The sequence below is a fragment of the Poeciliopsis prolifica genome, unplaced genomic scaffold (genome assembly GCF_027474105.1).
Source record: "Poeciliopsis prolifica strain line A6 unplaced genomic scaffold, Auburn_PproV2 SCAFFOLD014, whole genome shotgun sequence".
Lineage (NCBI taxonomy): Eukaryota > Metazoa > Chordata > Actinopteri > Cyprinodontiformes > Poeciliidae > Poeciliopsis > Poeciliopsis prolifica.
In genome coordinates this window covers 9,864,608-9,878,144 of record NW_026562389.1, presented here as the reverse complement: position 1 = coordinate 9,878,144, position 13,537 = coordinate 9,864,608, and the positions used below count along the sequence as shown (strand labels likewise).

The 13,537-nt window shown below is 38.5% G+C and overlaps 1 protein-coding gene across 5 annotated transcripts in view; it reads left to right on the top strand.

The window, feature by feature from the left end:
• Positions 1 to 13,537, top strand: part of wdfy3 (WD repeat and FYVE domain containing 3) — an 83,037-nt gene that overhangs the window by 37,304 nt on the left and 32,196 nt on the right. For 3 of the 5 annotated variants that reach the window (XM_055039289.1, XM_055039288.1, XM_055039286.1), the window contains exons 14-21: positions 416 to 499; positions 1,801 to 1,990; positions 2,072 to 2,286; positions 3,344 to 3,456; positions 4,476 to 4,713; positions 8,561 to 8,661; positions 11,113 to 11,331; positions 12,295 to 12,479. In XM_055039289.1, the coding sequence (XP_054895264.1) occupies positions 416 to 499; positions 1,801 to 1,990; positions 2,072 to 2,286; positions 3,344 to 3,456; positions 4,476 to 4,713; positions 8,561 to 8,661; positions 11,113 to 11,331; positions 12,295 to 12,479 (1,345 nt within the window). The remainder of the gene's footprint in view (positions 1 to 415; positions 500 to 1,800; positions 1,991 to 2,071; positions 2,287 to 3,343; positions 3,457 to 4,475; positions 4,714 to 8,560; positions 8,662 to 11,112; positions 11,332 to 12,294; positions 12,480 to 13,537) is intronic. The other 2 variants (XM_055039287.1, XM_055039290.1) reach the window with 2 other exon arrangements.

The window sequence follows — 13,537 nt, the reverse complement described above, 5'->3', positions numbered from 1 at the left end:
TAAGTTCACATCAGCATGAAGTATTTCAACCAGTATTTCTGTTCTGCTCTTCTGTTTATTCACCGATCAGAAGCTCATTTGCTGCTGCGATAAGTTGGCAAACTTATCAAGAAACCCAAAGCAGAGCTGAAGCTTTTAAGAAGTCTTATTTTCTGTCCTCTAATCTTCCTTTCTGCCATTTCTACACTCATCTGAAACTCCGAGTTCAGATCTGAGTCCACATTCTCCAAACTGGAGCTTTTCTCAACTAACAACTTCTTTCCTTCTTTTCTCTATTTCTCCTTTCTTCCTCTAACATTGGTGCTGACTGGCTCATCATCCTTGGTCTGGGCTGCCTGCACGGCTGCACTAAATGTGTGTGTGAATCTGTGCTCCTCTCTCTGTGTGTGTGTGTGTGTCACCTGTTGTCATGCAGTCGTGCAGAGCAGGTGCCTCCATGCCTGACTCATGAAACCTCGCTGCCCTCACCGTGGGGCACGCCTGCACTCGCCAGAAAGAGGTAGCTAGAGCTTTCTGCCTTCTTCCTCACCCTTTCTTTTCCTCTTCATTTCCTGTCTGCTTATGCTAAGAGCAATTTCAGCTTCACTGCCGGTCTTAGGCCTTTTTCTCCAGCAGTAGGACATAAATAATAGAAACAAAGTGTATGTTACATTACACTCTGCAAAAACACCAAATGTTACCAGCTGATTTTGGTTTAATTTCTAGTTAAAATATCTTAATAGACTTGAAATAAGACAAAACTGACTTAGAAGTAACTTTTGAGCACGATATAGGTCAGGGATATCCAAGTGTGGCTTGTATTCCATTTTCCCCCTGTGAAAGATTTTGTTTCCCCATGACACTTTTTCATCTTGACATAACCTTTCTTCTTTTAGGCAAGTTAGAATTACCAAAATTATGTTTATTCAAAACAAAGACATTTTAAAAAATAAATAGTAAAGCTGTGTGTTTTTATTGTGGTAGGATTTAATAACTGACACATGGTAAAAACTTCCTGTCTCTGCTGACTCTTGCTGCATCTCCTCAGGCAGGAATTTGCTGCTCTGTAATTTTGTTTTCTTTTTTTTCCTAATTGTTTGACGTCACAGCCCTGCAGAGAACTGCTAACTCATGTTAGTTTAATCGTTAGGAACAGAATTTTAGGCTTTTTAAAATTGTGCTTGGAGTAACTGTTATTTTCAAAGCTTGACGCCTAAATGGAGGTTGGATAAAGAAAAATAAATTACAATGCCTTGATGAATTAGTGCAACTTTTGTGAAATCCACAATTTTTATTGCATTTTGTTGGGATTATAGGTGGCAAGCCATGCCTTGGTAAGATTACCAAGGCTAAATGCTATGTAGCTACTGAGCCTTAATTATAAGACGACTATACTTTATAAATTAAGGGTTTGGTTGCGCCTTTTTTAGAGACATCTGAGTGTAGAAACACTCCAAAGGATTCTGAGTTTTAATTCTAAAAAATGAAAGTTTTCACATTTTCTTTTATTTATTTTTAGTATGTATTTATTACTTTTTAACATGAGTTGTCTTCCAATGAAATGGAGAGAGGGATGAAAAATAAAGGAGGAAAGAAAAGAAAGGTGGGGAAAGGTTTAAAATGAAAGGAGATAATTCACCAATCAATCAAATTGAAGCTTTGATTAGAGACCCAGTATCAAGTTTAGTAGTTGATCAAAAAAAAAAAGCCTGAAAAAAAGAAGAAAATTTAATTGCGTTTATCATATTAGTGATAAAAATGTGGAATTAGAGGTGAAGGTTTCCTTTAAATCTTTTAATCTCGTTTTGTTTCGGCCCCCAGGCACGGTTACTACGGCACGTCGGGTTCTTCCGCCCCGGTCAAAGCCCTGACGGACCTCAAACTCCACCTGGTGAACCCGTCCCACCCTGCCTCCTTCTCAGCCTCGTCCGACATGGTGGTCATCCACCCTGGGGCCGTTCTGGCCATGTTGGACCTGCTGCCCTCCATCACCTCCGAGAGCCAACCCGAGGTGAGAAAACTGACTGTACGCACCTGGAGGTGACAGAGTTTCCTTCAGCTCCCGACCTTTGACCTTGTCCTTCTCTTCCAGCATGCCCTCGACCTCCAGCTCGCCGTCGCCAACATCCTGCAGCTCCTGGTGAACAGCGAGCGGAACCAGCAGGTGTTGTGCGAGGCCTGCCTCCACCAGCGGCTGCTGCAGCGCTGCAGCCAGGCGCTTGGCGATGAAGACCACCCGCTGCACCCGCCGCTGCAGCGGATGTTCGAGAGGCTGGCCTCACAGGCACTGCAGCCCGTCGCACTCAGGTACCGACACCTGCAACAGCTGAGTGAGACATCCTGGATCCTGATTTATGGAGTCAAGGTTGTATGTATAGCACATTTCAGGAGCGAGTACTTTACGTTGTAAAGAACTTTACATTTAAAATGACATCATAAAAATCATAAATGAACAGAGAAAAAAAAACACAATATTGGATCTAATTGAATTGACTATTCTTCATGAATAAATTCATTGCTGTATTTTTATGAAAATATTGTTAGAAGACGTCTGCTGGAATCAGAAGGCATGACAGGTTGTGTCTGCGCTGCCAGATTTGATGATGATGATGAGGGTTAGATATGACTCTCATTTCCTGCTTGACTGGTTAAATAAAATGGGCGGTCATGGCTCAGGGACAATGGGAAGTTATTTCATGAGCACGAGGTCGGTTGTTTTTATATGTAAATATGGCCTTTCCGCTTGGTCTCTCCAGCTTTAATTATGCTGAGTGGGAATAAACATATCCGTTTTCTCTCACTGTCTCTGTTTTTCTTACTTTAACTTGTTTCTGTTTCCAGTCTGTCTCTCTGTCTGATGTCTTCTGGTCGAGTTCCTTTGTGTCACAAACTCAGACACTTGAATGCCTCTGAAAACTGCTGATACACAAAGATGTTGCTGCAGTAGTTGGAAGATTCTCTTCTGATTTGACTCTTTCATGCTTCAGGGCCTAATTGTAATAATAAATAGGACCTGCTTGTTATTGTAATGTTAAGTGTTTGCTGTACTGGTGCAGAATTATCAAATATATTTGTAATTCAGTCCTTTTATTGATTGTGTTGATGTTGAAGTCTATCCAGCTAGTCTATTTCAGAGTTTCATCCATTACCAAGACTTAGATTTCTGTATTGGATGTGAAAAAAATGGGCTTGCTGCATTCTTCATGATAATAGGCAGCGCCTGCCTTTGAGCGGGTTTAATACTTTGTATATACAGACCTCTGCATTGTGTCTGATGTATAAAATAGAGGTTACTTAAAAGAAGAGTTTCTCGTCGTTTTTTGGTTATTGTTTGTTCTGACTTTCTGGTAAATTTGTCTGACAGGGAATTTTTACGTCTGGGAAACCCTCTGAACTGCGGCGCCTGGGACAAGAAGCTCCTGAAGCAGTACCGGGTCCACAAGCCCAGCTCCCTCGGCTACGACGCAGACATGAGAAGTACATTTCTTTTTCTTCTGCAGATTCTGCAGACGGCAATAGAGCAGGAAGTTATGCAAACACTGAATGCGTTTTGAAAAATGCTTATTTTCTGAGTTGATAGTTGACTATCAAATTACTTTGCATTAAAAGTTGTAATTGTTGACACTTAATGCATCTTTACATTTAAAGTGTCAACAACTTTGCATTAAAATGGACACTTTTAATCCAACTTTGCATTAAATTTGGATTAATGCTTTACATCAAATTAATGACACTTTTAATGCAGCTACGCATTAATTTGATGTGAAGCCTGGTAGGAAATTTGAAGTAAAGCCTGGTGACCCGCCAGGCTGATAATACACTGGAAAAAAAATTATTTCCAATGTTGACACTATTTAGACTTTGGTCGAGTAATAATTTGATTTTTACATTTTTGTGTCTTGCCACATTCAAATTTAAATGAGCAGATTAGATATTTAATGTTTTCTGTGAAACCTGGTAGAAATCCGTCTTGCGCTGCTCATTAAGTCGGTGAATAATCTCTCCATTTAAATAAAGAGCTGCATGAATCTGTTGCGACGGCTTTGGGTTGTTTCCTGCTAACAGCTGGTAGTGTTTGTAATTTTCTGGGCTCCTCAGCAGGTCCTAATTGTGTCTCCTCCCAGCTGATAATGGATATTAAGTCTCAACTAATTACTGCTGCATGCAAACAGCCTCTGGTTGAGCACGTCCTGTCGTCTGGTTTATTAGATCCTATAAGTCTTCTCTAGTTTTATTCTGTCCTTGTCACAACTGCTGATGCTTAATAAATAATGGCTTTTGTTGCCAGTATAAGGTGAAATATTAAACCTTTGTGCAGGATCTAGTTCTGGCCCCTTTGGGACAGTAAACATCCACGGATGATTCAGGGCTGCTTGCTTACAGCTCCCTGTGGAGCCATTCAGAGCTGACATTAACGTGCGTCCTGCCTGATTTAGTCACAGGTGGCTCTGCTGGTTGTTTTGCCTGAATCGGACATTTTCTTTGTGGATTTCCAGACAGCATGACCATGTCCATGGAGGGCTTCGGCCCCGACAGCGTCTTCACCACGCCGGCCGAGGACAACGGCCAGTACCGCATCAGCCGCAGCCTGGTGCGCTCCGCCGAGGACAGCACCGTGCCCCTCACCCGAGTCAAGTGCCTGGTCTCCATGACCACGCCCCACGACATCCGGCTGCACGGATCGGCCGTCACACCGGCGTTCGTGGAGTTCGACACATCGCTGGAGGGATTTGGGTTAGTCTGCGTGATCTTCACCTGGTTCTCTTCTTTCTTAATGAAGTAATAATAGTAATGTAGCAGGATTTTTGGGGGTCTCTGGAGCTGCAGAGAACAGCAGAACTTTTATGTTGTTGTCTTATTTTTACTAGACTTGAAGTTTTCACAAGTTTTAATATTAAATTTTTTAGACCAACACAAATCGGTGCTTACCTTAAAAAATCTGGCCTTTTTGAAAGAGTGGCGAGTAGAAAAAGTCCTCACAAGTAGAGCTGAATTAATTAATCATAATTAAGAAGAAAAAAAAAAAAAAATATATATATATATATATATACACACACACACACACACACACACACACACACACACACACACACACACACACACACACACACACACACACATACATTTTGCATTTAAGTTGAAAAAACCTCTGTCTAAATATATCTTAGACAAAACTACGCAACTGGTATTTATCATTTTAGCTTCAGCTGGTTCGAATGTATTAAGTGACAAAATGTGAAAATAATTCTGAATTATTGCTAAAAAAAAATTAATTTCCTCATGACTTTGTAGAATAAATACCACTATTGTCTACAACTGGACCTCTTACAATAACACAATAAATTGCCCCAGAAGTTATTGCAATAAACGATAATATTGTTGTTTTGAGACCATTTTCATATGATATAATGGTAATGGCTTAATAATGCAGTTTAAATTCTAATAAATATAAATAAACAAATCAACAGAAGCAACAAATAAAATGATTATGTAATCTCTGGAAACAAAATTGTCTTTGAATAAAACTAAAACATTGTATGACTGTATTTTCTTCAGTTTTAGGGTAAATTTTAAAGACATAAGTAAATAAAGTAGATTTATTTTGGCTTTGCTTCCTCTATATCAGTGTCTTCTATACAATATAAGCAACAAACTAAATTTAGCGATATAATTTTAACGCATCACCGAAGCAGGTTTTCCGGTTGGGAATGTTCTCCTCGGAACGCATGATGTTTTTTTTTTTTTTTTTTTTTTTTTAAGGTGCAGCAGATGGTGTCCGTTCTTGTTGTGAATCTGTTTATGGATCAGTTTTCCTCACCGGTGACACGCGCCTCGGGGCGCCTCGTTTTTTCTCCCCTCAGTGAAACATGCCGGTGTTTTTTCCCTTCCTCATCGCAGCACCTGCAGCTGTCTCAGCAGGGGGCTGCTATCCGCCTGTAGTTGTGGCGCTCCGCATACAAATAGCCTTATTTTCCGCCTTTTATGTCGCGCCGGCTACCTTTTGCTGCTGACAGAACGCACCTCCATACCCCCACAAACTCCCCGCGGCGATTGTTAGCGGAAAACATGTTCTTTGGAAAATGACCTTGGCAATTTGCTTCCACATTTGTGCAGACATATCTGACAAATCCACACACAACATGGAATTCATAAAGGGTGGCAGAGATTTGAGAACCATTTTTTGATTTGTGTTACTTTTAGCCCTAATTTCATTATAGTTTTTAAAAACATTTTTATTGTGCTAATTTCATCGTGTTTACTGAAATTAGGTAAAATTTTACTGAATTTAGTGCATTTAAAAAACTATTTTTTGATTTTATATAAATCAGTTTTTTTATTTTAATTTTTCACCTTATTTTAATTGATTACATTTAGCACTAATTTTGACTAATTTTTCAAAAGTACTAATTTAGTTACATGTGTAAATTATGTAAAATTCAGTACTTTTTTGCTTAAATTAGGGCTTTTAAAAAAATTATTGGCTTTATATAGACCTGCTTTTTTACTTTGTGCCAATTTACAGTAAGTATTAACCATAATTTCAGTTACATTTCCACTAATTTTTTAAACGTTTTATTGAATTTCTACTCGTATTATGTGAAATAATTATGAGTTAACATCAACTTGTCTTTGGGACTACAGATGAAAATTATCCATGTGACTATAATATCATGTATTTACCTGTAAATGTTGACAAGTACAAATAGCCCCATCATTAAAAATAAACTATAACTTATAAAAATAAAATAGTTTTATGAGTATGTCCATCCACTTCAGAAACAAAAATAAATGCTCTAGTTTCAGTAGAATTAGGTAATTCCAGGTGGTAGCACTGATTGGACTGAAAAACAAAATGGAGTCGGTGAAGCCAACACAAGCTGCAGCAGATTAAAGCTCATTCACATAAAAATCACTTCACATTCCTGCAACCGTTTGTAAAATGTGGCTGAACAACATGAAACAGACTTGATGAAAACGCCGTGTCATGTTCACACTGTTAATTAGCTTCTTATTTATTATTTTTTTGGTGTCAGCGCTCCTGCAGATAATCCAGATCAAACAGCAGCTTCAATTTCCAGAAACCCTGCAGCGATGCACACCGCCGCAATCCGCCTTTCCTAACTTTCTTTCCTTTTTTACTCGCGGAAACAAAATGGAAATAGAACAAGGAGTTTCTTCTGAAAATGCGGCGGCGAGGCGGTGGCCCACTTTCAGCGAAAACTCAGGAGGAAACCCACTCACAGCCCCTCCTCCACTTCCCATCTGTCAACATGAAATATTGATACTGCTGCCGCTGTTAGAAATCACACACACTCACACACACGAATACACATCCATCCAGCCAGGCGAGGAAGATATCGCTGTGGAGGGAGGAAGACTTTTCTTTTTGAAGATTTTTATTTATTTATGTCTTTTTTTTCTTTTTGCATAATGTCGGCGAGGAAGCCTGCTGAAACGCTCGTTAGCTTGACATGCTAACAGGCGCTCCACACGACCTTGGAAAACGTCCTGAAGAAAAGTCATAACAACGAATTGTTAAAACTAAAAATTGGCAGCTGTGTGGATGCGGTCAGGTAGCCAGCCGTGACCTTTGACCCTGCAATCCTGGAGGAAAAACGAGTGAAAGAGAGAGACATTAATGGGTTCAGAGAGGGTCTAAACTGGGAGTTATGGATCATTCTAAGAGGCGAAAAGATTTAACTTCCTTCTTTCCTTCTTTCCTTCCTTCCTTCCTTCCTTCTTTCCTTCTTTCCTTCCTTCCTTCCTTCCTTTCTTCCTTCTTTCCTTCTTTCCTTCCTTCCTTTCTTCCCTCCTTCCCTCCTTCCTTCCTTCCTTCCTTTCTTCCTTCCTTCCATCCTTCCTTCCTTCCTTCCTTCCTTCCTTCCTTCCTTCTGTCCTTCCTTCCTTCCTTTCTTCCTTCCTTCCTTCCTTCCTTCTTTGCATAAAATGCTTCCCAGATGTTTGGCTCTCCTCCTCACTGAGCCAAACATCAGGCTTTGATGTCTAAATGTTTAAAGTTCCAACTTTGATTTATTCCTCCTTTTTGCACACATGTGGTCTGTTGTCACAGTGGTTTTTTTTCTGTAGTTATGCAGAAAACAAATGTCACTGAGATGTTTTACTGTCAGCAGCTGCCATCATGGCTGCTTATTTTGTTTCTGGTTAAATTAAATTAAGTTGCTTCAAACCCATTTAAGAAAATATAAATCCAACATGAAGTACGTTCAGTTCTGGAGAATAAGTTTAAAAACTTACCTTGAAAATTCTTAAAAAGTGCTTGACTTTTACTGTGGGGAAAATATACGAACCCTCATGAACCTTCACCTCCACTGTAAGCACATACTTTTCGGTTGATTGAATTTCTATATGATACTTCAAAGCTTTTTTGTTTGAAAGCACATAAATTATCCTCTTGTTTTTAAGTTTTACGCAGTTTCTCTTGCAGCAGCATCTGTAAGCACGCTGTAAATCTCCTCTCCAGCTCCTCCGTGTTTAAGCTGACAGCATGTGTTTAGCATGTGCTTCAGCTGCATCCCGAGACAGACGGCTCATCAATCTCTCCTCTGCTTTCCCTCTGCAGGTGTCTGTTTCTGCCCAGCCTTGCGCCCCACAACGCCCCCACCAGCAACGCCACCGCGTCCGGGGTCAACGATGGAGCCGTGCTCAGCGGCATGGGGACTGGTAGGACGTCTGCTTCATACTCTGTCGTCTTTGTAAAAACTGCTGACAATGCTGAGAATGAAATTCAGTCGTCTGGGGCTGGACAGCATATCAATAACAGAGCATATCACGATTTGACACAATATCAATAGATAATAAAAACAAGACTCATTTGATCAACTCTGTTAGAACTTGTCCTTGTTTTTTTGTTGTCGTTAAGCTGCTATTCAAATAATACATAAAGAGGAAGTCGTCCTATCAAAATAAAGGCATCAAACCTAAAACAGGAAGTTAACCATATACAAAACAGATAAAACAAAGTAAGAGTGATACATGTTAGAAAGGGACACAAACAAATAAAGAACTTATTTGCAACATATCTGATAAAATATTCAATATTCAATGTATAGAATATTCAATGAACTCCAATTCAGAAACGCACAGCATTCTGGGAGATGTAGATGTTCATCCTCTCAGCAAGCTAAGTTAGGTAGGTGAAATCAACTGACTCACTCACTCTTTGGTTACGTAGCAAACAGGATAGCAAGTAATTTGAAGTTTCCCTCCCAACTCCAGTTGCCTAGCAACGACCTGCTGAGTAAGTGGCGCAGCAACAGTTTCAGGTTTCACCACTTTGTTTCATATCTGCTTAAAAATAAGAAATAACGACTTGAAATGAAAATTGTGGATGAGAGGAATGGTCATGATACCAGTTTGACAGTATTTCAGATTTTACATAAAAAAACAAAACAAATCAATAATCTTCAATATCGGCTCATATGAAATGCTTATATCTTGATAGGTTTGATATCGTCCAGTTTCCTGATTCAGGTGTGTTGGAGCAGAGATGGTTCAAAAAGTAGCAGGACTCGAGTTGCAGACAAACCAATGGATATGTGACACAGTGGTCGGCAATAAAACTATTATTGATTTGATCAAATAATTACATTTTTTGTTTTTGAAGATTAGATTTTGGTGAAACCAGGATTTATTTTCCACCATGACATTCTTTGGGCTTCCATAGATCAGAGTGATGTTAAATACTGTGGCAACCAGTGACTCAGCATTTTCTGCGTCCATCATTTCCATTAAGCAGCAGATTCTACTTTCTTACATGGATGCATCAGCAACTTGCAAAAAACGAAATGTGGATTTTTAGGGTTTTTTTTATTTATTTTTTTAGTTCTAATGTAAAATAAGGTTAATTCCTCCTGTTTAAAAAAATTGCCTGGAGGCAGCAGATTTAATTAGTTGTCAGTGCAGTTTCTCTTAATAATAAATCTTTGAGGTGGATAACATACCACATAAAACAGAAAAGGAATCGTTGGAGCTCATTTTGATGGATATAATCTGTGAGGTTATGGATGGATTTCTATTATATGTCCTTCTTCAATATTTATGAAGCACAGAGACTCTTCGTCCTCTCTTACATTACGGTTTCCCTCTCCACTAGTTTCTAATATATCTCCTCTTTCCACTCAGCGTCCTGCTCTATTTATAGACTTTGCTCTTTTCCTTCCTCATCTTTCTCTGTCACTCAAATTTTTCTCTCGTGTCCTTTTCATTTCTTATCCCGATGTCCAGTCTCTCTCTCTTTTTTATTCCCTCCTTTTAGCTTCCCCAAATCTATCTCCTGAATAGAAATGCATATCATAATTTTGCAGATATTTATTTTTCTTGACAAAGAAATGTTTGAAAACCATTTCTGCATTTTTCTTAACTTCACAATTACACATTACTTTGTTTTTGGCCTATTCCATAAAATAAATAAATAAAAAAGATAAATTGGTGAGTGTGGATATAATGCGACCGACCCCTCCCCAGACCTGTGGATGATGTCTTCTAGAAATGGATTCTGAAATAAATCCTGCTCCTCTTAACATCCACATTTTACCAGCTTACAAAATTTACATGCATAAAATAAATACACTTTTTTCATTCAAGCAAACGTGGCTTCAAAATGTTATTTGTGGCATCAATATCTATGTAAAGATAAAATGTTGTACTACAAGTAGATAAAATTATTAATGATTATTTGGGGTAATATTAACTAAATGTTTGATTCAAGTTTTTTATGACTAAGACACAGATAAATTGTTTGATGAATTAAATAAAATTGTGAAATTTTGATATTTGCAACTGAGTATTTTCAAATGAATCCATATTTATCAATACTTTCATTGAACAAATGTGAGAAAATAGTAAATATGGGCAGTTTAAAAATAAAAAATCATTTATTAGAGTGTATAGTGATAACAATGAATTCGAATTCTTCTACGAAGAAATGTATCACGATGCACAACATAAACGCCCACCTCGTACTCTGCAGGCATAAAAGAAGAGCTCAGTTTTGCCAAACTTTACAACCGCCACTGTGCTTATTTAAAAAGTTCATGGCGATGCATGTTACCATGACATGCATCGGTTGTTTTTGTTTGTTTTTCCTCACGCGGTTCTTTCCTCCTCCTCCAGGTGAGCGCCTGTTTCCCCCGCCGTCTGGCCTCAGCTACTCCACCTGGTTTTGCGTGGAGCGGTTCAGCGCAGCCCCCCAGACCCACCAGGTGCGGCTGCTGACGGTGGTGCGGCGGGCCACCTCCTCGGAGCAGCACTTTGTCTGCCTGGCCGTGATTCTGTCCGCCAAGGACCGCTCGCTCACCGTCTCCACCAAGGAGGAACTGCTGCAGACATACTGTGAGAGCAGCAGGAACCCTGCATTGTGTCTGACATATCACCCAAACACAAACATGGATGGATGTTTGAAATGCTCCAGTTAAAACCAACCAAGCAGAACCAGGAGGCGGGTCTTAGCACTCTCAATCACTCTCACGTACTCACCTCAACTTATTGTTACAGAAAAACAGTTTATCTGCTGTCAATGGCATCTATCCTAACCAGCCTTAGCATTCACAACAGGCTGGAAGCTATTGCATAGCAGAAAGCAGTAGGTAGTATATATACAGGCGTGATTAACAACACTAAGACCCGCCTCTTGGCTCTGATTGGTTGTTTCATGTTACTACTGGGAGACAGCAGAGGAGCATAAAATGTTATGTTTTAGTTTACCTTGTCCCTGATATAGCAGTAAATGATAGGCTTGTTGCAATACGCAATAAATCAATTAATCACATGATCAATCAAAATAAGTTCAATATTTCCATTCGCACAATTTATTGTTTCTCTTGTTTTTTTCTTTCTTCCAAAAACTGGATGACAAAAGTCAAGATCAAGATGAAGGAGAATTTTGTTTACAGAGACTTTATAATTCTTTTTATTTGTTAGGGTTAAGGTTGTTTTTGTGTTTTTTTTTACAATATTATTGTTTATCACAGTAAACAATAATATTGTTGACAATATTAAGTAATTAATATTGATGAATATTGATGTTATAAGAATAAATTTTTGCCAAGTTGTAAGTGAAACAATCTGCCAATGGAACTAGAACTTTCATCCTTATTAAATAATTATTTTGCTTAGTTCTTGCTGAAAAGTTACTCATAAGTTAGTTTTGTCTTAGTTCAAGTAAAAGATGTTTGCACCAGAAACTATTCCAAAGATACTTGTTAATATTTTGTGTTTTTGCAGTGCAGTCTTGCTGTTTCTTTCTACCTGAGCTTTGTGACTCATTCATGCTGCTTCTCTCTCTTTCTCTCCAAGCAGCGGACGAGTCGAGCGAAGAGGCCTCTTTCTACGAGATCCTGCCGTGTTGCGCCCGTTTCCGCTGTGGAGAGCTGATCGCCGAGGGCCAGTGGCACCACCTGGTGCTCGTCATGAGCAAAGGCATGCTGAAAAACAGCACGGCCACGCTGTACCTGGACGGCCAGCTCATCAGCACCGTCAAGGTAATGGTTACAGACACACTGACATGCAGGATGTGCGAGATGAGTTAAATCTGGAGATTATACTGTTTATTTATTCATGCAGATAAATATTTTATTAATGTTTTAAAAGGAGAGACTAAGCCTTTCACAATAACAAATTTTGCTGGTAAATAAATTACCCCAGATGTTATTGTGATAAATGATAATTCTGTTGTTTTGAGACCATTTTCAGGTAATATAATGATAAGTTAAACTAAATTCTAATAAACATTTAACACAAGAACTGGAAGACATTTTAAAATCAAATAAATAAAAACAAATAGCATGATTTAGAAAGTCTAGTTGAGACCAAATCACCAAACATCCAGTTTTTGTTAGAAAGAAAGAAAATGATAAATTATGCCAATAAAAATTATTGAGATTGTTTTAATTTATCATTTGAATAACTGATTTATTGCTTATTGTGCCTAGAAGAAACCAGGCTTCTAATAGTCTTAAGTGATTTCATTTTAATTTATTTTGTTGTGACATTTTGTCTGATTCAGTTGGTTCCATTTAATTTGTGTTTGCTTGTTTCTATCAGTTATTATTAGTCAAATATTGTTTACTTCTGGTCTAGAATTTATCAGTCGTAGGAGGAGGTTTAATTTTTTTATGCTATGGTTTTAGTTTTCAGGTGCAGAATTATTATAAAGTATTATTGTGATTATAATACTCAACAGAAGATAACATTTACAAAAAATAGTTTCAATTGTTGTCGGCTTGAGGGATTTTAGACTCTTTCATCGATTAATCTCTGCAGATGATGTTACTTTATTGCAATTAATACAGTAAAAAGTTACAAGGTTTAAGAATGAGAGTTTCTGTGTAATAAATCAGGATGTAGCTGATCTTTATCTGGAGAGAACAAAGTTTTTGTTATTAAACAAAAATCCTTTCAGCTACTAAAAAATTCAGCTAACATTGTAAAACCCCGGTTTTAGCCGATACTGATGACTTTCTGTTTGGACACCTTTCTGCTGGCCGTTTCGTGCAGCAGTCAGCAGACTGTGATGTGGTCTGCGGTCGGGGGTGACTTT